Source organism: Aspergillus nomiae, assembly GCF_001204775.2.
Source record: "Aspergillus nomiae NRRL 13137 chromosome Unknown contig00280, whole genome shotgun sequence".
In the NCBI taxonomy this organism is placed as follows: Eukaryota; Fungi; Ascomycota; class Eurotiomycetes; order Eurotiales; family Aspergillaceae; genus Aspergillus; species Aspergillus nomiae.
Genome location: NW_015378335.1, coordinates 1 through 24,040, shown reverse-complemented (window position 1 = coordinate 24,040; position 24,040 = coordinate 1). Strand labels below are relative to the sequence as shown.

At 47.1% G+C, this 24,040-nt stretch overlaps 6 protein-coding genes across 6 annotated transcripts; 2 read left to right on the top strand and 4 right to left on the bottom strand.

The window, feature by feature from the left end:
* Positions 1–531: 531 nt before the first annotated feature.
* Positions 532–1,679, bottom strand: ANOM_008537 (ADP-ribosylglycohydrolase family protein; the record flags this gene model as incomplete). The annotated part of the gene is made up of 4 exons (XM_015553793.1): positions 532–600; positions 663–922; positions 1,125–1,549; positions 1,612–1,679. 4 exons carry the CDS (start codon positions 1,677–1,679, stop codon positions 532–534), a joined length of 822 nt encoding a protein of 273 aa, XP_015404200.1.
* A 618-nt stretch (positions 1,680–2,297) lies between these two features.
* Positions 2,298–3,817, bottom strand: ANOM_008536 (uncharacterized protein; the record flags this gene model as incomplete). The annotated part of the gene is made up of 2 exons (XM_015553792.1): positions 2,298–3,085; positions 3,133–3,817. 2 exons carry the CDS (start codon positions 3,815–3,817, stop codon positions 2,298–2,300), a joined length of 1,473 nt encoding a protein of 490 aa, XP_015404201.1.
* A 1,788-nt stretch (positions 3,818–5,605) lies between these two features.
* On the bottom strand, positions 5,606–6,871 carry ANOM_008535 (uncharacterized protein; the record flags this gene model as incomplete). Its single annotated transcript, XM_015553791.1, has 3 exons — positions 5,606–6,143; positions 6,217–6,765; positions 6,822–6,871. 3 exons carry the CDS (start codon positions 6,869–6,871, stop codon positions 5,606–5,608), a joined length of 1,137 nt encoding a protein of 378 aa, XP_015404194.1.
* A 2,256-nt stretch (positions 6,872–9,127) lies between these two features.
* ANOM_008534 (calcium transporting ATPase (Pmc1)) lies at positions 9,128–12,915 on the top strand (the record flags this gene model as incomplete). The annotated part of the gene is made up of 7 exons (XM_015553790.1): positions 9,128–9,841; positions 9,891–10,321; positions 10,373–10,515; positions 10,574–11,461; positions 11,517–11,917; positions 11,997–12,136; positions 12,225–12,915. 7 exons carry the CDS (start codon positions 9,128–9,130, stop codon positions 12,913–12,915), a joined length of 3,408 nt encoding a protein of 1,135 aa, XP_015404195.1.
* Positions 12,916–13,180: 265 nt separating this feature from the next.
* ANOM_008533 (uncharacterized protein) lies at positions 13,181–14,073 on the bottom strand (the record flags this gene model as incomplete). The annotated part of the gene is made up of 3 exons (XM_015553789.1): positions 13,181–13,436; positions 13,495–13,817; positions 13,867–14,073. The coding sequence occupies 3 exons, from the start codon at positions 14,071–14,073 to the stop codon at positions 13,181–13,183; spliced, it is 786 nt and encodes a 261-aa protein (XP_015404196.1).
* A 1,355-nt stretch (positions 14,074–15,428) lies between these two features.
* Positions 15,429–23,604, top strand: ANOM_008532 (type I polyketide synthase; the record flags this gene model as incomplete). Its single annotated transcript, XM_015553788.1, has 15 exons — positions 15,429–15,611; positions 15,661–16,022; positions 16,080–16,578; positions 16,617–17,328; positions 17,400–17,846; positions 17,915–20,112; positions 20,178–20,274; positions 20,330–20,355; positions 20,407–20,982; positions 21,220–21,270; positions 21,332–21,613; positions 21,669–21,743; positions 21,795–22,135; positions 22,195–22,662; positions 22,704–23,604. 15 exons carry the CDS (start codon positions 15,429–15,431, stop codon positions 23,602–23,604), a joined length of 7,218 nt encoding a protein of 2,405 aa, XP_015404202.1.
* Between the last annotated feature and the right edge of the window lie 436 nt (positions 23,605–24,040).

Below are 24,040 nucleotides of genomic sequence, written 5' to 3'. Positions count from 1 at the left end.
TGCGCTGTAATATTGATTCCCAAGCACTTTGTCGTTAATTGTATCGGTATTAGCTAATACAACTGCTATCCCAACAATCCTGTCAATTGAGAACAATTACAATTCTGCGACCACTTCGTAGACAAGAAAACAGCCCAAATCCGACAATTTGTGACAAACTACAAAAGGGGTGACGTGAAGTAAGGGAAGTAGGGCTGTGCGCTACCCCTTTATCTGGAGTTAAAGTTCATCTCCAGTCAGAAAGGACGATGATCTACAGAAGATCTAGGCCATACAAAATACAAAGGGTAAAGAAGTTAGACGATGCAGGGTGAGCTCCATCCACGATATGACGTGCTGATCAACATAGTCAAATCGCAAGTACCGACTATGCAAAGATCGTCTCTCCACACCCCCACACCCTTATTCACAGTACATACTACATACACAGTAAGTATACCTATCACATTTGCAAGATTCTTTCCATCCATCCATCCCCTATTCAAGCACGCAGTATTAGTACCCCTAACACAACTCCCCAGTGTAACCAGTTCAATTCGAAACCCCGCTGGAAACAAACTCCGCCAGCTTCCCAGCAACCTCCGCAATGAACTCCTTATTCTGCATGCCGTCGACCCATTCCGTCGGTATCGATTCAAATCCATAAAAGGCGCCCGCCAGACCCCGTAAACTGCCGCCGCCGTGTCGGCGTCGCCCCCTAGGTTTGCCACCGCCAGTGCGCCCGCAGCCCAGCTATCAAACTTGAAAAATCCCCACAGGGCCACTTCGAGCGTGTCCACGACCCATCCGCTGCTGTGCATGTCCGGGGCCGATTTGGCTTGCCAGTCGGAAATTGTCTTGTAGCGCGAGAGTCGCTGTGTAAGGGCATCGTGAGTGAACTTGTACCCTTTGATTCTATCGCAAAGCTGCTCTTTGCTCTCGCCTGGTATCGGTCAGCACAGTCAGCAAAGCTTCCCCCTGAGAAACAAAAAAGTAAAATAAAATAAGATTAAATTAAAAAAATAAAGAAACCACACCAGCCCCAAACGCAAAATCACAAACAACCATGGAACACAAGCCCCCAGAACAGCCCCAAAACAGAAAAGAAACCGAAAGAAACCGAAAAAGAAAAAGACAAAACGTACCACGCAAAACCCCACAAATCAAAAGCGTCTGTACCTCACACGCCTCCAAACACGCCAGCGCAGGATGCGTAACCCGACTCTGCTCTCTAGCTACTCTTGTCGCTTCCCCCTGATCGCGCCACAGAGCCAGTCCAATGGGGGCGATTCTCATCAAGCTTCCGTTCCCTGAGGATTGCTCCACATCCAGCTTTCGATTGACTACGTCCTGGGTACGTTGGAGATCCTCCGTGCCCCGTTTCCGCCAGCTCTGGAGGGCAGAGCGCGTCGAGCGACCCACGTCCCAGGCGTGGTTGATCGTGCTGAATCGGCCGGCGGAGAACCAGTCTACGAAATACTGGATGGACAAGGCGTGGTTGTATTTGCCTTGGGAATCGATGATGGACTGCGCTAGGGCTAGAGTCATGGAGCCGTCGTCGGAGTAGGATCTATTTCCTTTTTCAGTATCGGGTGTTTGGGGCTTGTAACTCAGGATGGGGTGATTAGTTACCCTGCGGGCTGGCTAAACGGTTTCACGTATTCGAGGCCGGTGATGGGCTCGAAGCTGCCTGGGTCCATGAATTGGACGGGCCCGCCTAGGCGTCGCCGACGCAGACTCCCCATATCGAGCCTAAGGTGCGGGAGGTTGGGATGGTGGCATTGTGGTTCTTTGGATGGAGGTTACTTATGAAATGGTAGGAGTGATCTGGTGCGTTAAAATAGCGAAAATATGGTAAGTTTTATATTCTATACTTGAAGTCGGAGTCAGCCTTGTCACTGCCCCATTGTCATGCTGCGTAGTGTCGGTGACTCAGCAGCCCTGTAGATCATGACGCAAATACGAGATTGATGGGCTTATGTGTCACGGCAATTTACCTGCACAGATGAGTTGATGGATGCTGTGGAACGAAGTTGTGATATCTTGTAATAAATATTTAAGAATGTTATCACATGACTATTCAAGATATATATCTCAAAGGTCCTAACTTCAAATAAGCTCAATATTTACATATAACTGACCTCTATTGCTTGGATCACTGCGGTTCGATTTATCTCTATGTATCATTTCTCTTTAAAATCGAATTATATCGACCTTTATATCATTAACAATGGCTTGCGTCTTCGCTCATCAACCCAATAACATCCCACAGGAATTGGAAATATAACTTAACCACCCCTTTCATTATCTAGTTTAAGTTACCAGTCAGATTCAACAGCAAGGATACCTTTATCCCCCACAGCCTCCTTCCATAGAGTCGCAACATCACCCGGAACCTCCCACCTTGCCTCCCGCATGAGTGTCACGTAACACCGGGTCATGTCCAATTCGCGTGGTTGATAATTGAAAGTGTCGGGTCTCTCTCCAGGCATCAAGTATTCGAATAAAATTGCATGTTCATCCATGTAACTCCACCCAATTGAGAAGGAGAAAGTCCGCAGTCGAGGCATGCGGAGTATCGCAGTAGCCATGGTCTGCATGAGAGGATCGAACATCTGTGGATCAGGTTGCGTCCTCCACATATGGCAGGGGCTTCGACCATTCAGAAGCGCCTCTCTGCGTCTGGGTAGGTAGTCCTGGAACTCCGAATTGAGGGAAGAGTTGGTGTCGGAGTCGGTTCCATCCTCATCATCAGACCGAGTGGATTCATAGCCCGCTTCGACATCTGCAGGGTTGCCATTATAATACCATCGGCCATCATATGTGATGAGTGCTCCTTGGATCTGCACTTTTTTCAGATATGGGAATGTTTTGTCGGTGTTGAAGAGCGCAGGCGAGACCAGCCACCATCCTGTGAGATTCAGGGTTGTTAGATGGGTATCTTCGGCCAATTTCCGAATGGTGATGTTTAAGATATCTCCATCTGGAAATTGAGGGTCGGTAGGCTGGTTCTTGAAGCTGTGGTTGTATGGGATGTCTTGCTCGATGTAGATATCCAATGTGCGCAAGCTACTTAGCGAGGCTGACTTCAGTGCACCTGCAAGGGCTTTTGATCGTCAGTAAGGTACCAGTTTAGTAGACAAGATATCTTACACGCTCGATGTTCACTCTGCATTTCCACACGTTTAGCCTTGGGTGCATTTAACTCCATTGCCAACCGTTCCAGATTGGGTAACGACGAGATAATCTTCCCAATAGCCGAGGGATGCAGCGAGCGTCGTGCATTAGGGATCTTCAATCCTTCAACAAACGGCAACTGGGGCAGAGAAGCCTCACTGTCCAAAGTAAGGTAGTTATCTTCAAAGCTCCATCGCTCGTCAGACAACCCACGGTCAAGCTCTGATGATCGCCAATGACGGTCCATAGGCGAGGACGCAGTAAGTGCCAAGTCCACACCCTGTGTCTTCCACGAGGACATCTCATCAAATAAGTCCATGACACCTCGATTGAAAGCTTCATTATTGGCTTTGCTCTCCCTCCTTCTTTCAAGACACCATATACGGTTCGTGCTGTAGGTGGGCAGATCGATTTCATATTCTAGCTTGCGCAGCAACTTTCTCCGTCGCGGAGTGGAGAATACTTGCCGGAACATGTCCAAATCGGAGCTGTATTTCTTGATATCTGCCATTGTGAAACGTTCCACGGCGTATTGCCATTTGCGCGAGATCGTCGCGTACTGGCCAACCTTCGGAGCCGGTTGGGGCGGATGTTTGATAGGAGGGACTTCGAGGAGATGAGTAATGATTAATTGCAAAATTTCCTGGCTAAGATAGTCCATTTTCAGGATGGGGAAATGTTGGGATATGGTTGACAAGAAAGCTGGTCGGTTATTTGGGGCCGGGGATAATCATTAGTTGAAAATGTACATATAGCGTGAGAGGGCTATCTAAATACTCACTCATTGAAAAGGCCGTTGGAGGCTAGACTTCCGGGCGGTCAAGCCTGCAATTTTATGATTCCCCACTATAGGCTCCCAGCTAAGATAACGGTGGCACCGCTACCTAGATATGGACCTACTTAGGGCAAGTTTAACAACAAGTAAAGACCCCAAGCGAAGGTAAGGTACAGCTATATGAAACTAGATACAATATACTAGAAGCCGTGATTCGGGGGGTTTGTAGACTTAACAGCCCGATTCTGTATAGGCTCTGTAACAAATGTCGTTAAGTTAAGCAACGTCGATTAGAATGTTTTCCTTCTTATAATGTGCATAAATTTGGCAATTAGTCTGGGCATACAATAGACATCAGGCATGGTCATATATAGATTCCACGCAAGGCCCAAGTTGAACCTCATGTGTACTTGATTTGCTACACATCTTCAAGGCTTTCCCTTTACTACTCGCCGCTTTTTGCTCAGCAATGAAATCAAACATGACCCTATCATGTGATAGTAGATAACCTAGCAAGCATACTATGGAGTACGACTAATATGTTACATAGTGTCTCAACAAGGGCTGATTCTCCCTTTCTGCCATTGCCGTCCTCTTCCGTCTTAGCACAACCAAGAACAAGACCCCTTGCACAACCGCAAAGACCAGATTATCAATGGCCACCCAGCCAACAAGCTGGTACCAGCTAATGAAAGAGCCCCATGTCTGAAAGAAATCAGACAGATTATAATCTAGTCGCACACGGAAAACCCAGCTCAAAGCCAGCACCGCGAATATCACGGCTTGGCTTGCTAAACCCGTGAGACTTAACACTGCATGTCCGTGCCGCTTCAGTTCTCGAAGTTGGGGCGGTAATGCTGCGATAGCAAGCAGAGTCACGACAGGATTCACAAAGATCATGTGTGAACCTAGAAATATCGCATCTAGCAAGCATTCGCTTCCACGGCTCGCTCCACAGGGATTTGTAAGGATATAAAGAACTGCGGCTAAGGCAGAGATAGAGAGGAATGCGATATATATTCCTGTACTGAAAATTTTGCGACCAAGGCGAGCTGGAGAGTAGAATACACCCAAGAAGCATCTTACAAGATTAGCATCTGTTACTTTGCAACTTGGCATTTCCTTACAATGTAGATGATAGCCCCCAGGTCACGGCTAACTGGAGGAAATTTAACCAATCCCCTGCATTTGGCGGGTTATAGATAAAGAAGGAAGAGTCATGTGCTATAAAGAGATAAGAGATGGAAATGGTGAATTGCTCGGTTGTGTTTATCACATTGTAAAGTATGTAGGCGAGGGGTATCCCCATCGAGTTCCCATTTTTGCGAAAGCGACAGATTTGGGGCACGAAGGAGAAAATAGAAAGGATTAGCAGGAGGCTGAACTGATTAGGTACTAGTTTGATAACAATCAGGAAGTGTAACTTACACGCGAATCTAGTTTGGAACCGTTGAATTCATGGTCTTACAAGTAGAGATGAGATATATTCTAAGGGAAAAGAAACAAAAAGACAAGAAGAAATTAGAAGAGATGGAATTGGTTGTAAGTATTATAGAGCCCCCTGCAATACTAGGACCTAGTGGACTCCACCAGAAACATCCTATTGGAGGGTATCTATCTTTTAATTTCACAATCTCAAGGTAGCATTCGATGCCGGAGTATGCATGCGGCTGGTCACACTATAGTGAACACGACAACATTGCTCGCTGGTACCACGATAACCGGTCGCCCCTCATTATCCCTGGGCTCGATGACTTCAGCTCCGACCCAGCATGGTAGCTTCACTGTGGTCCGCAACTGATCTTCCTTCGTACCCCAGGTCCACCAGTCAATTACTCTGTCGGTGAACTCGTACTTAAAGACTTCTCCTACCTTGGTATCAGAAGGAAGTTCCAGGCTATCCATCCGAGTCCATGAATCTCCGGGCTGAAGGCTAATAAAGTCGGCATGCTGACCGGGAGAAACTTCAATATCTGGATCGTCGTATATCTGGTATGGAATCTCCTCGGACTCGAAGTATTCCCATTCCTGGCCACGCTGCCGCTGAAGGTTGCCCTCCAGTAAGTTGAAGACATGGAAAGTAATTGGGGTTAAGTCCCCTGGGCCCTTAGATGAAGAATGATAGATGACATGGACTTTCGCATTTTTGTCCTGATCCTTAGTAAAGGTTGGAGGGCATTCGATATTCACGCTGAGAATCGGAGCTCCTGGACTAGGTCCGTGGCATGCACTATCAGCCTCTGAACAAGAAAAATAGGAGGATTCGTGGGGGGTAGTGTACCTACACTCTGGATAATGGTTCCCTGGGCGACAAAGGCTCGGGAGATGGGATAATTCGTTCCCCTTCCTCAACCGTAAACGAGATATGACAGCCCGGAATAAATAGACATGGTTCTCGTCTTCTCAATTCCGTACCCAGGTGACCTTGAATATTTCCCCAGTCCCAGAGAAATGACTCTCCCCCAGGCCAGAGTAGCTCATATCTCTCACCTGGTCTGAGTGCATCACGATACTGTACGCCTAGTTCCGATAAATAACGAGAACTCCCGTTTGGCTCAAGTTCAAACAGCCCCTGACCCAGTCTAGCTATAGGAAGCACGTCAGGGGCTTCCCACAACCCCTTGCCCACCTCAACTCTTTCCAGGCCATCGGAGGTGTGGCGGAGTAGGACGAACTGAGCAGCGGGTACAGCCGGGGCATAAGGAGACCAGTAGAAGATACATGGGCGAGTGTCGGTATCATCTTGGCGCAGGACCACTTCAATTCCAAAAGGCGACTCCAAGTACAAGGTTTCCGGGGCTTTCAACTCTAGCGAAACCGCCGGTGTACTAGACCTGTCGCGCCGGGTTTATTAGCTGTTATTCGCTTAGGCAGATAGATTCTCTCTAACCCTTGACTCTGTTCTGCTAGTCGCAGATAAGGTCCGAAATCGAGACCCATGCTTTTTCACTTGAAGTACTATGATGCGCTGGAGGTGGGAAATTAGACTCCTTTTATGCTTAGCAATAAGTTGAAGTATGGCGCCCACGTTGCAACGATAGCAATCTGTTCATATATAGCCCAGAATGAGTGAGAGGGATTACATTACCATGGGTGTTCTACGGGGCTGCGACGTGTGTCTAAACCACGTCTGATTCGAGAACTTGGACAGGGATTCTCGGTGTCGTTTAGTAGTCGCCGATCCACCAACACCTCCATCAAAGTGTTCGAGTCGAAAGAGACTCATTCCCCGCAGATCAATGCAAGAGGCGCCTTCATATTCTCGATTTCCACCGGAAAAGATGGCTTCTCTCGATTTATTCCTATTGCCATATTGTTTTCATGATAGGCAACCTCATTCGCATCATTTCCTCTTAGCATCTCAGTACCGACGATATCAGTGTGATAATCAAGCAAGCAAGCAATCTCACTATTATCCTCTAAACTAGTACTATCCAATTCTTTCTGCTTAAAGTTTATAGAGGCATTTCTGCTAATTCAATAGGTTTGAGATTCAACACTATTGCGGCAGAGATCCAAACTGTGCGACAACCGGGAAATCCCTGGCAGAATCCGTCGTAGTTCGTGGTCGAAGACGTCTGATAGATGTTCAGAATTTATCAGTATGCATTTTGAGTATATAAGGATGAAACACGGTGGAAGGATTGGCCATGTTTGAAGGTACACAGACTAAGATGATCCATGATGCATATTTCATCCTTCACCGAGTCCGTACGTATTATATCACTGAGTCACCTTCTCATCATACAAAGACTACATGTTGCAGATCAAAGCGGAAGCTATGATATTAACCTGCCTGCTTTCAAAGCTGGACAAACGGCAGGTGAAGTGGCTATACTTGAGGGTAAGAGAGGCCGGATTTGGTCAGAGTAGCAGGAAGATCTCCAACATATGACGTATCGTCTGACTTGTACAGCAGTTGGGCATCACAGCCCTGTAGCAACTCGTCTTTCATGTAGCTTGGGCGGGGTCTTAACCTTGAGCTGGAGAAAGATAGAAACAGCTGCTGTAGCCAAGAGCAATCATATAAAGTGGACGAGGCGCAGCATGAGATACATTGCGGAGCACTGCAGACGTGATGGTATAATGAAGCGCATCGCCCAGTAGGAGAGATATAAGAAGAGGTTGGCACTAAACAACTCGTCAGTATGTCACTTGGCGCGCATAGATGTATTGTGTACGAGCCATTATATCAAACCAATAATGTCCACTACTCTTACCATGGTCCATGTGACGATCTAGTCGAACCAGACGATAGCTAACCTAGTCTCCTCTGTGTGGGGCCTCATTGACAGAGCCCATTTCTTGCTATGTTGGATCGATTTTGCTTCTCAATCTAGGACAGTTATACTGAGGCAAATTCTAGGGGAAGGATGATTGTGATCAGATTAGCAATTGCTGGCTCCACAATTTATCTTGAAAAAGCACAAGCGACCAAATACAGTTCCTTTCATGAAATAACTTATCTTGATTGAAAATCAAAATATGGACGTCCATTGTTAAGGCCTATGAGTTGTTTGATGTGACGCGGATGATGTTGAAAATAAGGTTATCGGTGATGAAGCCAAGCGAGGCAGTGCTTTTCACCCAAACTTTTCACCCCGAGCTATACAACGGTCCAGATCACAGGATTCCACTCCACAGGATGATAGAGCATGGCCTGACCATGGGCTGATTTGCTGTACAGCTTACTCGGATGTCTATAGCTTTCATATCTTACCTTGTGTTATCTCTGATTGGCTGGAAAACGGTGGATAGCTTTGACGTCAAGATATCTACTTCAGATGTGTGATTTGTTCACTGTTTAATATCGCTCATTTATGGCAAAGTCTACCCTAGCTGGGAAAGCTACCTGGGTAGCTGATTCGTGACCATGGAAAGCCTTCTATATAGTACTGCAGTGGATCAAGGGCTTTCCCAACCCCCACAATGAGCAGTGAGCTCTGAGGCAGGTCCTCTCGTGTCTACGTCCATGTTCCAAGAATCATCGATTTAGTCTGAGGAAGCCATGTCATTATTTGCCATGGATATTTCCTTTGACTTTCTTGGCTCTGTGGTCTACTGCATAACACAGCCACGATCAACTCAGTGAAGATGATCGTACAGCGCTTCAGATGGTATGCCATAATACTGGCGATACTCCCAGTTCAAGGTTGGCATGGGTATAAATAATTACTGATACAATGAATATTCATCATGGCCACCGTGACTGACCAGAGTTTCGATGCCAATTTTAATGTGATGTTTACGCACAGCACTGACAACATCTCGTCAACCAGTCTTCAGTACGACGATGTCCCTCTGTCCGAAGCTTTGGCCCCTGATCCGCAATATGAACGTGACTTTGAAGTCGTTGACAACAAGTTTGCATTCTCACCCGGACAGCTGAACAAGTTGCTGAATCCCAAATCCCTCGCCGCCTTCCATGCTTTAGGCGGCCTTAGGGGTCTAGAAATTGGGCTTCAAACTGACCTTGCGGCCGGACTTTCTGTGGACGAAGACAGGATTTCGGAATACGTAACATTCGACGAGGCCACAAAGTCTACCTTCTCCAAGCTAGATAGCCAGCCGCGACTATTGAATGCCGATAGCCAGACGCCTATTGTGCAAAGTTCCTCGTCCCAGTTCTTCGACAGAATCCGGATCTTTGGCCGCAATGCATTGCCTGAACCCAGAAGGAAACATTTTCTCAAGCTACTCTGGGATGCATATAATGATAGGATCATTATCCTGTTAACTATTGCGGCTGTTATATCATTGTCGCTGGGTATATACGAAGCAGCTAGCGGACAGTCTCAGGTCGATTGGATTGAAGGTGTGGCCGTATGTGTCGCTATTATAATAGTGGTGGCTGCCACAGCCGGCAATGACTGGCAGAAGGAGAGACAGTTTGCAAAATTGAACAGACGGGTAAGTTGGTATTTCCCTTGTATGTAATATTTGAATTGACCCCATCTAGAAAATTGAGCGCGATATTGCAGCGATCCGCTCGGGGCGGCCACTTATGGTACACATCTCCGACATCACAGTCGGCGACGTCCTGCACATTGAACCTGGTGATTCCCCACCTGCCGACGGGGTCATTATCTCCGGCCACGGTATCAAATGCGACGAGTCGTCAGCGACAGGTGAATCTGACCACATGGACAAGGCCAGTGGTCATGAAGTATGGAACAGTATCGTCAACGGAACTGCCACCAGGGAACTAGACCCCTTCATCATTTCCGGAAGTAAGGTGCTTGAGGGGATGGGGACGTACTTGGTGACTAGCGTGGGCAGCTATTCCACTAATGGCAGGATTATGGCATCCCTGCAGACAGAAAGTGAACCGACACCCCTTCAGGTCAAGCTGGCTAGATTGGCCGGGTGGATAGGATGGCTTGGGACAAGGTATGAGAATCCCACTTAAGATCAAGACCGCCTACTAATAGAAACACATAGCGCTGCTTTGCTTCTTTTTTTCGTCCTTTTGATCCGGTTCCTAGCGCAACTACCTGATAACGATGCTTCGCCAAATGTGAAAGGCCAGCAATTCATGGATATCCTTATCGTCGCTGTTACAGTCATCGTGGTTGCCATACCTGGTAAGTCGTCTATATATAGTAGGCCATATCTTGCGCTATGCCACTAATGACCTTCAAGAGGGTTTGCCCTTGGCCGTGACGCTTGCCTTGGCTTTCGCCACCACTCGTATGCTCAAAGAGAACAACCTTGTCCGAGTTTTGCGTGCGTGTGAGACTATGGGCAATGCTACCGTGATATGCTCTGATAAGACTGGAACGCTTACCCAGAACAAGATGACCGTGGTCATGGGATTCTTCGGTGCCAATGAGCGTTTTGATCAGCAGCCAACTGAGAGTGGCTATCCATCGTCATCTCCTACAATACTGGAGACTCTAGGATTATTTCCGAGTATTTTCAAAAAGCTGCTGATTGATAGTATCGCCCTGAACTCAACAGCCTTCGAAGAGGAGCAAGACGGCGGGCGTGAATTTGTTGGGAGCAAGACAGAAATTGCTCTTCTTCAGCTTGCAAAAGACTATTTACACATGACGGATCTCACTGAGGAGCGAGCGAATGCCCAGATTGAACATATATTTCCCTTCGATTCTGGTCGCAAAGCAATGGGGGTTGTCTATCGTGCTGGACCAACTGGATATCGATTACTTGTTAAGGGGGCGTCTGAGGTCATACTTAACACATCAACTCGGACAGTAACTACGGGCCAGTCTTTCGAAAACCAGATAGTGACCGAACCCATCTCTGATGGCACTCGCCAATCCATCTTGAATACCATTGATGACTATGCAAAGAAATCCCTACGCACAATTGGGATCGTCTACACTGACCTCGTAGACTGGCCTATCAGTCTCGATACGGATGGCGAAAAGGGCTTGCCCGACCTTGAGCTATTGCTTCGAGACATGACATGGATCGGGGCGTTTGGAATCCATGATCCGTTAAGACCCGAAGTCCCTGGAGCAATCAAAACGTGCCATTCAGCAGGCGTCCAAGTCAAAATGGTCACAGGTCAGTTCTTCTCCCTCATCTGAACTCTAGTGACCTAACAATGGTTACACTATAGGTGATAATATTAATACAGCTTCAGCCATTGCCACCTCCTGTGGAATCAAGAATGGTGACGGCATTGTTATGGAGGGCCCGGAGTTCCGAAAATTAACAGAAAAGGAGATGGATGCCATTATTCCACGGCTGCAGGTGTTAGCTCGCTCGTCACCTGATGACAAACGTATGCTCGTCAAGCATCTAAAACGTCTTGGTGAGACGGTCGCGGTAACAGGCGATGGGACAAATGATGGACCTGCTTTGACGTCCGCCGATGTAGGATTTTCAATGGGCATCAGCGGGACAGAATTAGCGCGTGAGGCGAGTTCTATCATCCTTTTGGATGATAATTTCAAGTCTATCGTGACAGCTATGGCATGGGGTCGGGCTGTCAACGATGCTGTCTCTAAGTTCTTGCAGGTAGGCCATAGTCTTCGCGCTCTGCATTCTCCTTCTCTAGCCCTTCTCTTCCCTCCCCCTTATTCTAACAATCATACAGTTCCAAATAACTGTCAATATCACTGCTGTTCTCCTCACGCTGGTAACAGCAATCTACAGCAACTCCAATGAAAGTGTGCTAAAGGCTGTCCAGCTACTGTGGGTTAACCTGATCATGGACACCTTCGCTGCTTTAGCGCTGTAAGTGATTCCTTCTATCCCAGATCCCAACATTAGAAGACACCCGGTTGGGCCTGGACGCCGAGCTCGCGTTCCTAACACAATCCAGAGCAACCGATGCCCCAACAGAGAAAATACTCCAACGGCCTCCGGTCCCAAGAAATGCTCCCTTGTTCACGGTAACGATGTGGAAGATGATAATCGGGCAATCTATATATAAACTGGCCGTATGTTTCACACTATACTTCGCGGGTGATCGTATCCTGGGTTACGACACCCGCATCCATCAAAAGCAAGTAGAGCTCGACACAATAATCTTCAACACTTTCGTTTGGATGCAGATATTTAATGAACTCAACAACCGCCGCCTAGACAACAAGTTCAATATATTCGAAGGTATCCACCGGAATTACTGGTTCATGGGAATCAATGTGCTGATGGTTGGTGGGCAAATCCTCATCATCTTCGTTGGAGGTGCTGCCTTCAGCGTCACTCCGTTGGATGGCGTTCAATGGGCTATATGCATTGGCTGCTCAATCGTTTGTATACCGTGGGCTGCTGTTCTGAAGCTCCTTCCGGACCGCTACGTCGCGGTTGTGCTGGATATTTCAGTGAAGTTGATAGCTTTTCTGGTTTATCCTTTCAGGAAGGTGTACCAGCTTATTGCTCGTGGTTTTACCATATTGGGGAAGGCCGTTCGTACACAATGGCAACGTCTTGAGTCCAGATTAATGCGCATGGTGAAGAAGAGCAGATCCGATGTCGATGAAGAAAAAGGTGGAAGTACCGGACTAGCGTGACTGCAGTCAATCTCAGCTTTAGAACTGACAGCAGTCTACAATTCTATTTCTTGACAGTATCAACTATGCAGAGTCAATACTACCTGCAATTATAGTTAGGATCATATTTAGTCACTATTATGACAGACAAAGTGGTGTATTCATAAATTCAAATCGACACTATCTCATCGTACCTTCGCGGTAGATATCGGGTTAAATTTCACCAATAACTTAGATAGTTGCCGGCCTTGTTGATAGCACAGGAGATCCTCAAATGACAATCAATTCACGTCGGACGGACTCTGATGCCCATCTCGTGATCGACATATCCCAAGCCTTCGGGATCGGGAGCAAGGAGTTTTGCCTCAGCTTCTTTCCCTTCCTTGCTACGTTTGCCCTTGCCCCAGCCCGCTGCAGACTTGAAAGGCTTCCCAAACCACTGAAGAGCCGCACCCGCAGGCGCCGATGTCGCTGGGTTATCTGCGATCACTGCATACACAGCGAGGAGGCAGGCACATAGACCCAAGAGTGCGGTCAAAACCCTGGAGTTGTTAGATTCGTGGAAAGAAAATGAGAGGCAAACGCAAAAAGTATGCTCACGCTAAGGCAATCTCGAATCTCCAAAGAGTGACTAGTGAATCACATGGACGATTTCTAAAACGCCCACCGAATTTCTTTTTGCCCGATTGAACCGGCAGTACCTCGAACATTGTGGGTGTTCCCTCTGGGATACCAGTGGGGTCTCGCCACTCGTTATCATTTTCGCATGATCCGAGAGGCAGCGGCATATATCGCGATTGAAGGACGGCAGAAGCGACGAGACCCGCAGCAAGACCGAAGCGAGTAACGACACAAGTGAACCACCATAGTCCACTATGTGGTATGAAGATAGACAGGAGGAACACTGCCAGACCGATACATGTCTAGACTTCCGGTTAGTGGCTTTTGCGCGATCCGAACAAGATGATATACTGTTATTAACGGCCCGTCTGTACCGGGCTTGATATAGGGGCTATATGGAGGCTCGAAAAGCTCCGGGTGTTGATAGACTCTATGGTAATAGGCACCGGACATACAAGCCAGCACGATAAACAGCAGGAGAAATACACAGGGCATATATTTCTCGAGCCAAAGAGTGGCCCGAATCCCTAGAGGTTTGTCCGCAGGTGCAGTGGACATGGTCTGCGAATGACAATATACGTGAAAATGCGAAGCATTTGATACTAGAGCAGGTGCAGGCAAGAAAAACGTGTTCGCGCCGCGCCTTCACTCACGATCGTTTTATGAGCCATGCCACTTTTCCACTCCTGCGCAATTGTGCCCAAAGCGATCTGCAGTTTGTGCGGCGCAGTTAAATACGATGTTGGGGCTTGAGCGTAACCTAATTCAATGTAGTAGAGATCAACACACTACATTTGTATCATTTTAGTCCAACTAAGTGGGCTAATACGAGCTGATAGACGGAAGGTGCCTCGAAACTGTGGTTACAATCCTTGGCAGCCCCTTGTTCGCTTAGCAGAAGATCATAACCTAGAATGGACTACAGGTGTCCGAGAAATCTACTCCTACAACTACATAATTAACAGCATACGGAGTAGCCCTAAATTGACTCAAGGACCAATATTGAACTGGACTTCGCCGTATTTTGTCTTGACATACTCGTTGCTAAAGAAAAGAAGATAAAGAATAAAGATATATAAGAGGTATCAACCTCGCTGTCAAGCATAGCGAAGAGTTACCTAACTTAACAAGACTTCAATAAATACTACTATTGGAGAGGAAACAGCTGGTACTATTCCTGCAAGCACAGCGATAGTAGTAACCTTCAAAATAGAATCGATTATCTTAACAGCAGCATAGGAGACGTATCCAACGAGATCCCTGGTAGCTGTGGTCGTATCAGTTACTCATACAATATAGCTATCTAGCGTTACTAATTATTTTCTAGTATAAAATTCCGAGACACAGTATCTCCAGTCCTATACAACTATCGCTTCTGCCGCTGAGTTCCTTTTGGATAAGTGGTCGCCCCTAATCACTGGAGCGTTAGGGTTGTAACTGCCTGTTAAACGAATACCTTTTGGAAAGCCGGCGCTTTCTGGCCTCGAAAAAGCTATTAGCAGCATTGATTTACTGCTACTCTAAACAGTTCTACGCCAAATCTCCGCAAAGTGCTCTGTTTAAGAGTCTTCGACCGGCTTGATTTCAAATCTTATATAGTCATAGTATAATTGTACACTTTGCTAAATTTATATTCTCTTAAACTATTTATATTGTGAGATACCACTGACAAATCCATAGCTAAAATCATCGAGGTTTGGTGGAACACGGGGATTTAACGGCAACTTCTGACGTAGAACTGCAATATTTAGTCACCAACCAGCTCGCTTTCCTTGTTCTTGTGACAGGAGACAACTGTTTACCGCAACCATTTGTTTCAGGGGAAGATACAAAGACAGCTTTCGTTCTAGTTGTGCGTTTTCTTGCGAATTTGGTTGACGACACGATAAATCCCTTGCTGTTCATGGTTTACTATGGACATCCCTCCAGAATGTCTTCCCACTACCGGCGAAACAGAACTTACAGGAGCTCCTCACGTCCAAAGATGTTTCTGCACAAAATGTGCTAGCTACACACCTGAGATCGATCCAAAAGATGCGAAAGCCAGTCGTCCTCCAATTGCCATCGTGGGAATGGGAATGAGATTACCAGGCGGAGTTCGTTCGGCGAAGGATTTCTGGGACATGCTCATCGAGAAGAAAACAGGCCACGGCGAAACTCTGTGATCCTAAGAATCCACGACAAATTCGCACCCGACATGGCTACTATCTTCAGGAGGACCCCGCCTACTTTGATGCGGAATTTTTCTCGATGGGCTCCGTTGAGGCATCAAGGGCGGATCTGCAACAACGTCTCTTACTCGAAGTCGTTTGGGAGTGTCTAGAGAATGCGGGAGAAACAGACTGGCGTGGTAAAAATATAGGCTGCTACGTCGGTACTTTTGGAGAGGACTGGCTTTCCCTTTCCACGAAGGAATACCAGCATATCGATCGCTATTATGCGCTGGGTACGGGTGGATTTGCTTTATCGAACCGTATCTCGTACGTATATGACTTTAAGGGGCCTAGGTATGTGTGGATAATGATATCCTCTCTCGGCGTATTGGCTCCTGATATCAGAAATAGCATGACGATCCAAACCGGTTGCTCTGCCTCCCTTGTCGGGTTACATGAAGCTTGCCAAGCTCTCTATCTTGGGGAATGTAGTTCCGCAGTTGTAGCGGGGACAAATCTCATTTTAACCCCAAATATGACCAAGACCATGTCGGCGAATATGGTCATATCGGAAAGTGGTATGTGCCGAAGCTTCGACCAATGTGCGGATGGATACGGCCGTGGAGAAGCAATTAATGCAATCTATATCAAACGGTTGGATGATGCTATTCACAATAACGATCCTATCCGTGGAGTCATTCGGGGCTCTGCGTTGAACAGTGACAGGTGGAAGTCAACGCTTACTGCTCCAGATTTACTCTCCCAAGAGAATCTGATTCGTACGGCATATAGCAATGCCAACATTAGCGATATATCCAAAACGCCGTATTTTGAATGCCACGGGACTGGGACAGCCGTGGGTGACTCTGTGGAGTCATCTGCTATCGCCCTTGTGACGAAGGGGAGCTCCGTATATATTGGTTCTGTATGCTTCCATTCTTATTATAGTTAGACACCTACATGACCAGATGCCTAGCTGATACCAATAGACCAAAACCCAACGTTGGCCATTCAGAGGGTGCATCAGGTATCACCGGTGTCATCAAGGCGGTATTAAGCCTTGAGAGTGGAGTTATCCCACCCGTTGCTCTATTTGAGACTCCCAGGCAGGGTGGCCCGTTGACAGAAGGACAACTGACCGTCCCTACCGATGCGAAGCCATGGCCAGCCGACCGACTTTGGAGGGCCAGTGTTAATGGATTCGGTATTGGCGGATCCAACGCACATATCATAGTAGATCGTGGCAATGGCATTACTGGGTCAACCAACTCCAACCTCAATGTAGACTCTCAGTTAATCGTGACTTCCGCAAGCAGTGTATCAAGCCTCAAGAAGCGAATCCGGCAGATTACACAATACATTAACCATTGCCCTTCATCTCTGAGTGATATGTCGTATACGTTAGGTAGTCGACGACATCATTTGGATGTTCGTGCCTTTGCGGTTGTACACCCTAGCACGCCACTCGAGGACACAGCCTTTCAGTTCACCGAAGCAGCAAGTCACACTGAGCTCATATTCACTTTCACTGGTCAAGGCGCACAATGGCCAGGGATGGGAGCAGCCCTCCTGGAACACTTTGAGAGTTTTAAAGACGATGTTGAGGAGATGGAACTAGCGCTGAAGGGACTGGATGACCCTCCTCAGTGGTCATTGAAAGGTACCAAAATTGGCGTGATTCAGGGGTTCAATCTGTTTTATGTTCACGGAGAAGCTAACAACAGCTCACAGACGAATTGAATAAAAGCATAAACAGATCTCGAGTCATGGAACCCGAGTTCTCTCAGCCCTTGTGCATCGCCATACAGATCGGTTTGGTTAATATCTTCGCTCAATGGGGTATCAAGCCAACAGCTGTACTTGGTCATTCCAGTGGTGAGATGGCTGCCGCATATGCAGCACAGGCTATTTCTGCTACTGATGCTATTGTGATTGCATACTATCGTGGTAAGTTTGCGAAGTCGAAGGAAGGGCTAGGAGGGATGGTAGCCATCAATACAAGTCGAGATATGGTGCATCCCTTCCTACGTGAAGGCGTAGTTATTGGCTGTGAGAACAGCCCTCGGAGCGTGACTTTATCAGGTGATAAAGACCAGATCGATCAAACAGTGGAAGATATAGAGCAGAGCATGCCTGGGATTTGTCGTCATCTGAGGGTAAATGTGGCCTATCATTCACGTGAGTAATGCACACAATTTATCTTTTAATTTCTGGTACGCACTGCAATATATTAACAGTTATTGCAGACCATATGAAGGATATCGGACCTGCCTATGAAACAGCCATACTGAAACATACCGGACGGGGTGAACAAATGCTTCCCATGCACTCCAGTGTGACAGGCAAGAGTATTTTGTGTCCTCAAGAATTAGATGCTGGCTACTGGCGCCGGAACCTCGAATCATCCGTCCTGTTCTCAGATGCAGTACACTGTTGCCTTGAGTCGAACTCCAGTAAGCGCTTAGCATTTGTTGAGATAGGCCCACACTCCGCGTTAGCTGCACCCCTACAGCAAATATTTAAGGTTTCAGGTGGGCAAGGACGTTGCGCATATATCTCTACGATCACGCGCTTTGATAATGACTTCAGAACGCAGCTTTTAGCGTCAGTGGGTCATATACATATCAATGGCGGTTCTGTCAACCTGCCAAGCATCGTTTCTCCAGGCAAGACATTAACCGACCTTCCGCCATATCCATGGCAGCATGGTCAGAGATTCTGGGAAGAGAGTCGCACAGCTCGGGACTGGAGGCTACAGTTGGCCCCTCATCATCAACTTCTTGGCTCTCGCGTAACCGATACAACAGACACTGCTCCTTCTTGGAAAAACATGCTTAGCGTGGAAGATGTCCCTTGGCTTTCGGACCACGTGGTGCAAGAAGAGATCATATACCCGGGCGCCGCTTATATTGCGATGGCTGGGAGCGCTGTTCTGCAGCTACATCCAGAGTTTGTCAGCTACACAATTCGGGACCTTCTCATTATCGAACCCTTATTGGTGAACGAAAGAGGTCCGACAGAAATTATCACCAGTTTCCAACCAGTAGAAATTGCTGACAACGTCTATTCGGACTTCTACAACTTTTCTATCGTGAGCTATCAAGGATCATCCTGGGTAAAGCATTGCGGGGGGCGTGTGCGTCCAGGCTACGAAATACCTCCTAGGAAACGGCCTGTCGGACCTTACGACTTGTCGTGCACTCCCAATGAATGGTACGAAGCGACTGAAGCTTGCGGTATCACCTATGGAAAAAGTTTCCGAGGGCTGGAGAATATCACAGTTGACCCCAAGGGAGGTGGACGGGCCAGTGCTGTTGTTCACAATTCATCAGACCTGGACTATCATACGTACAGTATGCATCCGGCTTCTATCGACCAGGCCTTCCAGGCAATAATGGTAGGCATCCTCTTCAATGCACTCGACGGCACTGAATACTCATTCGTTCCTGTCAGTGTCGACAGAATATACATCACACAAGGTGGGCCTTTGATGACAGTTGGTACAAGCGTAAAGAGCCATACTCAGAGTAGTTACTACGGAAATCCCATTGGTCTTGTCGATGATCACGTTGTCCTAGAAATTGAAGGTGCCGTATTTGGTGCACTCGACAATGGGAATAGGCTCACTTCTGCAAATACTAACTTGCTGACGCGAACTGAATGGAGGCCAGATTTTGACCTACTACCAAAAGACAGTACTCTCACTCTTCAACCCTTTCCTGCAAACGTGGAATTGATTGCTCAGGCGCTGGGGCACTTGTCCTTGTTAGCCCATGTGGAAACCGCTAAACGTCTGGAAGCTGCAGTCACTGAGGTTGTACATCTGAATAAATGGAAAGCCCAGATTAATGAAGAGGTCTCGTCACTCCATCAAAGACAAAGGGGCCTGTTTACTATGCTTGAGGGAAATGGAGTTCACACCAAACACGTACTTAACATGACAAGCGAGCAACGACAAGTGACTAAAGATCACTGGATAGGCGTACTAAAGGACAGTGGTTCCACTTCTATGTTGACGGTGTTTGATTGCATGGACACGGTTTTGGAAAAGTCTTTGGAGCTAATGTGTGGAGAAGTATCACCATTAGAATTTCTGATGAATGATAATCTTTTCGAGAAGATGTATGAGCAATCAATTGGATGGGTGGACTGCAGTGCTTTCTTCGTCCATTTGTCCCATTCTAACCCAAACCTTCGCATCTTAGAGATTGGAGCAGGAACAGGCAGCTGCACAAAAGTCGTCCTGCGTCATCTGAAAACCCAAGCAGGGATACGTCGCTATAAATCATATACATTTACCGATATATCACCAACATTCACCCAGGCTGCTATGGAGAAATTTAGAGAACAAGAAAACTTCGAGTACCGCATTCTTGACATCAGTGAGGAACCAATAAAGCAAGGATTTGAGCCTGATTCATACGATCTTATTATTGCTTCGAACGTAGGGATTCCCCTTGCACTCGCTGAAAGGGAGGCCTAGGTGACTGAAACGTGATTGTGCGCCAGGTTCTCCATGCAACTCCATCAATCCGAAAGACCCTACAGAATGTTAGGACATTGCTATCCGCGCGAGGCCAGTTGTTTCTTGTGGAACTTGATCCAGGTAAGACGGAGGTTAGCACACTCACACTCGCAGATCGTGACTAAACGATGGCTAGCCGTACCCAATATAGATATGGTTATAGTATGCATGGACCAGCTCTTTTCGTCCATCTTTTATTTCTAACGTACTTAGGGAATTTTACCTGGTTGGTGGGTTGGTGAAAGTGATGGTAGACCGTTGAGGCCGTATATTTCCGTTGAGCGGTGGGACAGCGAGCTGAAAGCCACTGGCTTCAGTGGTGTAGATGTCGCCCACCACGATCGCCCCGGCTTACTTCGAACCAACGCTATCATGATTTCCACAGCTCTCAAAGAGGAATCATACTTCCCAGCAGATGATGTGACTCTCCTCCTCGCACATGAGCCAGGTCACTGGGAAAAAGACGTGCAGAGACAACTTACCCAAAGGGGTCATCTTACAGAATGGGCGAAAATTAGCGACCCAGTTCCACAGAAGCCAATGATTCTCTCGTTCCTGGATATGAACAGTTCTTTCCTTCATGATATGTCCGAGGGAATGTTCATCAAGCTCAAAGAATTTCTAAAAGGCTGCTCAGCTATTACTTCATCCCAGTGCATCTGGATTACGCCAGCCACTCGGCTGCAATGTACTGATCCTTCTTATGGTCTGATCTGGGGATTCGCCCGCACTTTGCAGCGGGAGATGGAGCTGGATCTTTCTATAGTCGAAGTCGACAGGTTCGATGAGGTATCTGCAAATCTTGTCATCGAGATCATGCACAAAGTTCGGCGTCAAAGGATGGTGAAACGCACCTCGTTGGACTGTGAGTTTTCCATTTACAATCACACAGTCCATACGCCGAGATGTACTTGGGAATCGTTGCCTCGATTTATCTCCAAACCAATTCAGCAACACTCAAGCTTCAGATTAGACGTTTCATCCAACAGAAAACTCCAATGGGTTGCGGCAGATATAGAACCTTAGGGGGAGGATGAGGTCGAAGTTGAACTACTCTTCATTGGATTGAACTTCAAGGTCAGTATTACATGGTCATTAGGATATGGCACGGACACTGACTTTTGTGGTATCATAAAAGGACCTGATGGTGGCCCAGGGCCTTCTTGGATCTGAAGAGGAGCTAGGCTTGGAGGGAAGCGGTGTTGTACGCCGAGTCGGGTCGAATGTTGTTGATTTAAAAGTTGATGACAAAGTCCTGGCAATAGGATTTGGGCTTTTTCGAACCTTAGCTACTATCCCTGCTGAGCAATGCCTGAGAATACCTGATGGTATCTCATTAGAAAAGGCATCAACCATGCCAGCTGCATATGTGTCCGTTATTTATTCTCTTCTACACCGCGCTGTGCTTGATCGAGGTGATGTAAGCAGAATTACGAGTCGATCTCTTTTTTTTACAGGTCCTGACAGAGAAACAGTCTATCCTCATTCACTCTGCTTGTGGCGGGGTGGGAATAGCCGCAATACACCTGAGCCAGAGCATCGGGGCTAAGGTAAGAACCCCATGGACGGCCGGTAGCGAGTTTCTGACGACCAGCATTTAGATCTATGCGACAGTCAGCACGGAAGAAAAAGCTCAGTACTTGTTGGAGACTTTTGGGATTCCAAGAAATAACATCTTTGACTCCAGGTCATCCTCATTCTACGCAGACCTGATGCGTGAGACGAACGGTAGAGGGGTTGATGTAGTCCTCAATTCTCTTGCCGGTAAACTGCTTCATGTTTCCTGGGATTGTGTTGCTGAGTTTGGCCAAATGGTTGAGCTAGGAAAACGGGATATTCTGACACATGGGACGCTCTCCATGTCTCCATTTTCCGAAAATCGCTCCTTCATCGCGATTGACCTTATGGGAGTGTTGAGAAGAAAGCGAGCATTGGCCACAAGGTCTGTAGCTGACAGCTATCACATTACTAGCCACAACATGAACTAATTATATGATACAGGCTTGGACATCAGTTCATTGAGCTCTATAAAGAAGGCAAAATCGGACCAATTCTCCCAGTGAGAACTTTTCACGCCCAGGAGGTCCAAGAGGCCTTTCGATACCTGCAAGGTGGCCTTCACAAGGGGAAGATCATTATCCGTATGCCCGAGTCGCCATCTGAACTTCATGCAATGTCAACTCAGTGCAGTATTACCTTCCCTTCTGATACTTCCTACCTTCTAGTTGGAGGACTTGGCGATGTTGGTCGTGTTCTTGCGCGGTGGATGGTAAGACGAGGCGCTCGAGAGCTTGTGATCATGTCGCGGTCCACTAGGCGCGTAGAAAGGGAGCAATCATTCATCAAGGAGCTCGAGGCACAGAACTGTCAAATCATCACCGTCGCCGGAGATGTGACTAATTTAGAGGATGTGAAGGCAGCTGTGTCTAGCTGCACCAAGCCTCTTGCTGGCGTGCTCTCTCCCTACAGGTACGCTACTGGACATTTCATTGTTTCTCATCACTAACAAGGTTCCTGTTCCAGGATCGTACATTACTACACATGACCCATGCTGAATGGAAGTCGGCACTCGCACCAAAAGTATCCGGGACATGGAATCTCCATCGGGCCGTAGAAGGCCAGCGACTGGACTTCTTTCTTGTTTTGAGTTCCTTGGTCGGTATCACGGGTCACGCTGGTCAGGCTAACTATAGTGCTGCCTGCACGTATCTAGATGCTTTTACCCAATACCGTCGGCAAATGGGCCTTCCCTCTTCGGTGGTCGACCTTGGCCCCGTTGCAGGTTCAGCAGCAATCGAAGACCAAGCTGTTTCTCGTCAACTAGACACGGCGGGATGGACTCGATTAAGCAAACAGCAACTCATCGCCAGCGTGCAGCTCGCCATTTCTGAGTCCCGGGCACCGAATACAGCCGCGCACCTTTATTCAAGTGAGCTGATAATAGGGTTCTTCCGGAGTCTTAGTGAGACGGAGTATACAAAGATGCTGGAAGATGATTTATACGGCCGGGATGCGAGGCTTTCAATGTATCAGAACTTGGTCGCTCGTGCAGACAACCGGAAGCCTGACAACCAGATTAAGCTGCTCTTTGAGAGGGTCGAGAAAGATCCTCGCCTTTTTAGCGACCCGGGAACGCATACCATACTGGTCTTAGAACTGGCAAAATTAATCAATCATCGTACTAGTCAGTTATCAGAAATGGACCTGGGACAAGCACAGGCCGTGGCTGTTGATTCATTAATGGCCATTGAGGTGAAGTCCTGGCTAAGTCGGCAACTTGGACTACATGTCACCGTGGACGAGATAACGAAAGCGAACACGGTGGGATCTTTGGTGCAAATTATTGTTCAACGTGCGAAGGCAAAGTACAGGACTAGTGAGGATGGTACTGCTTCTACCAAAGAGAGCTGATCGATATTCCATCCATACGAATCTTTGTTTGTTATATGTTGCTGTCTCTGTGCCTTTGTGATTTCGAAGAATAGTCGCCTAACAATTCAAGCAAAAGGCACGACCATTGACTATATGAAGTATAGTCGATCAGTTAGGTGATATATGTCTGGATACCACTCTGCCTTCAAGCCCAAGTTGATATCAATATTTCATGATTCATTTAGGGCCGTTTATCTCCCATTTTCAAGGAGATTAATTCTTTTTCTCTTGTTCCCTTACATTTTCTTAATATTTAACTACTCTCCACTTAGTGCCCAAGTTCAATTAAATTAAATGTATTCATTTCATCCCTCCAGCCAGTACAAACAGATATAGCCCGTGATCTCCCCGCGCGGAAACAACCCTTTAAATCAGAAATTTATAAATTCAAGGTAAAAAACAACATTTCGTATTT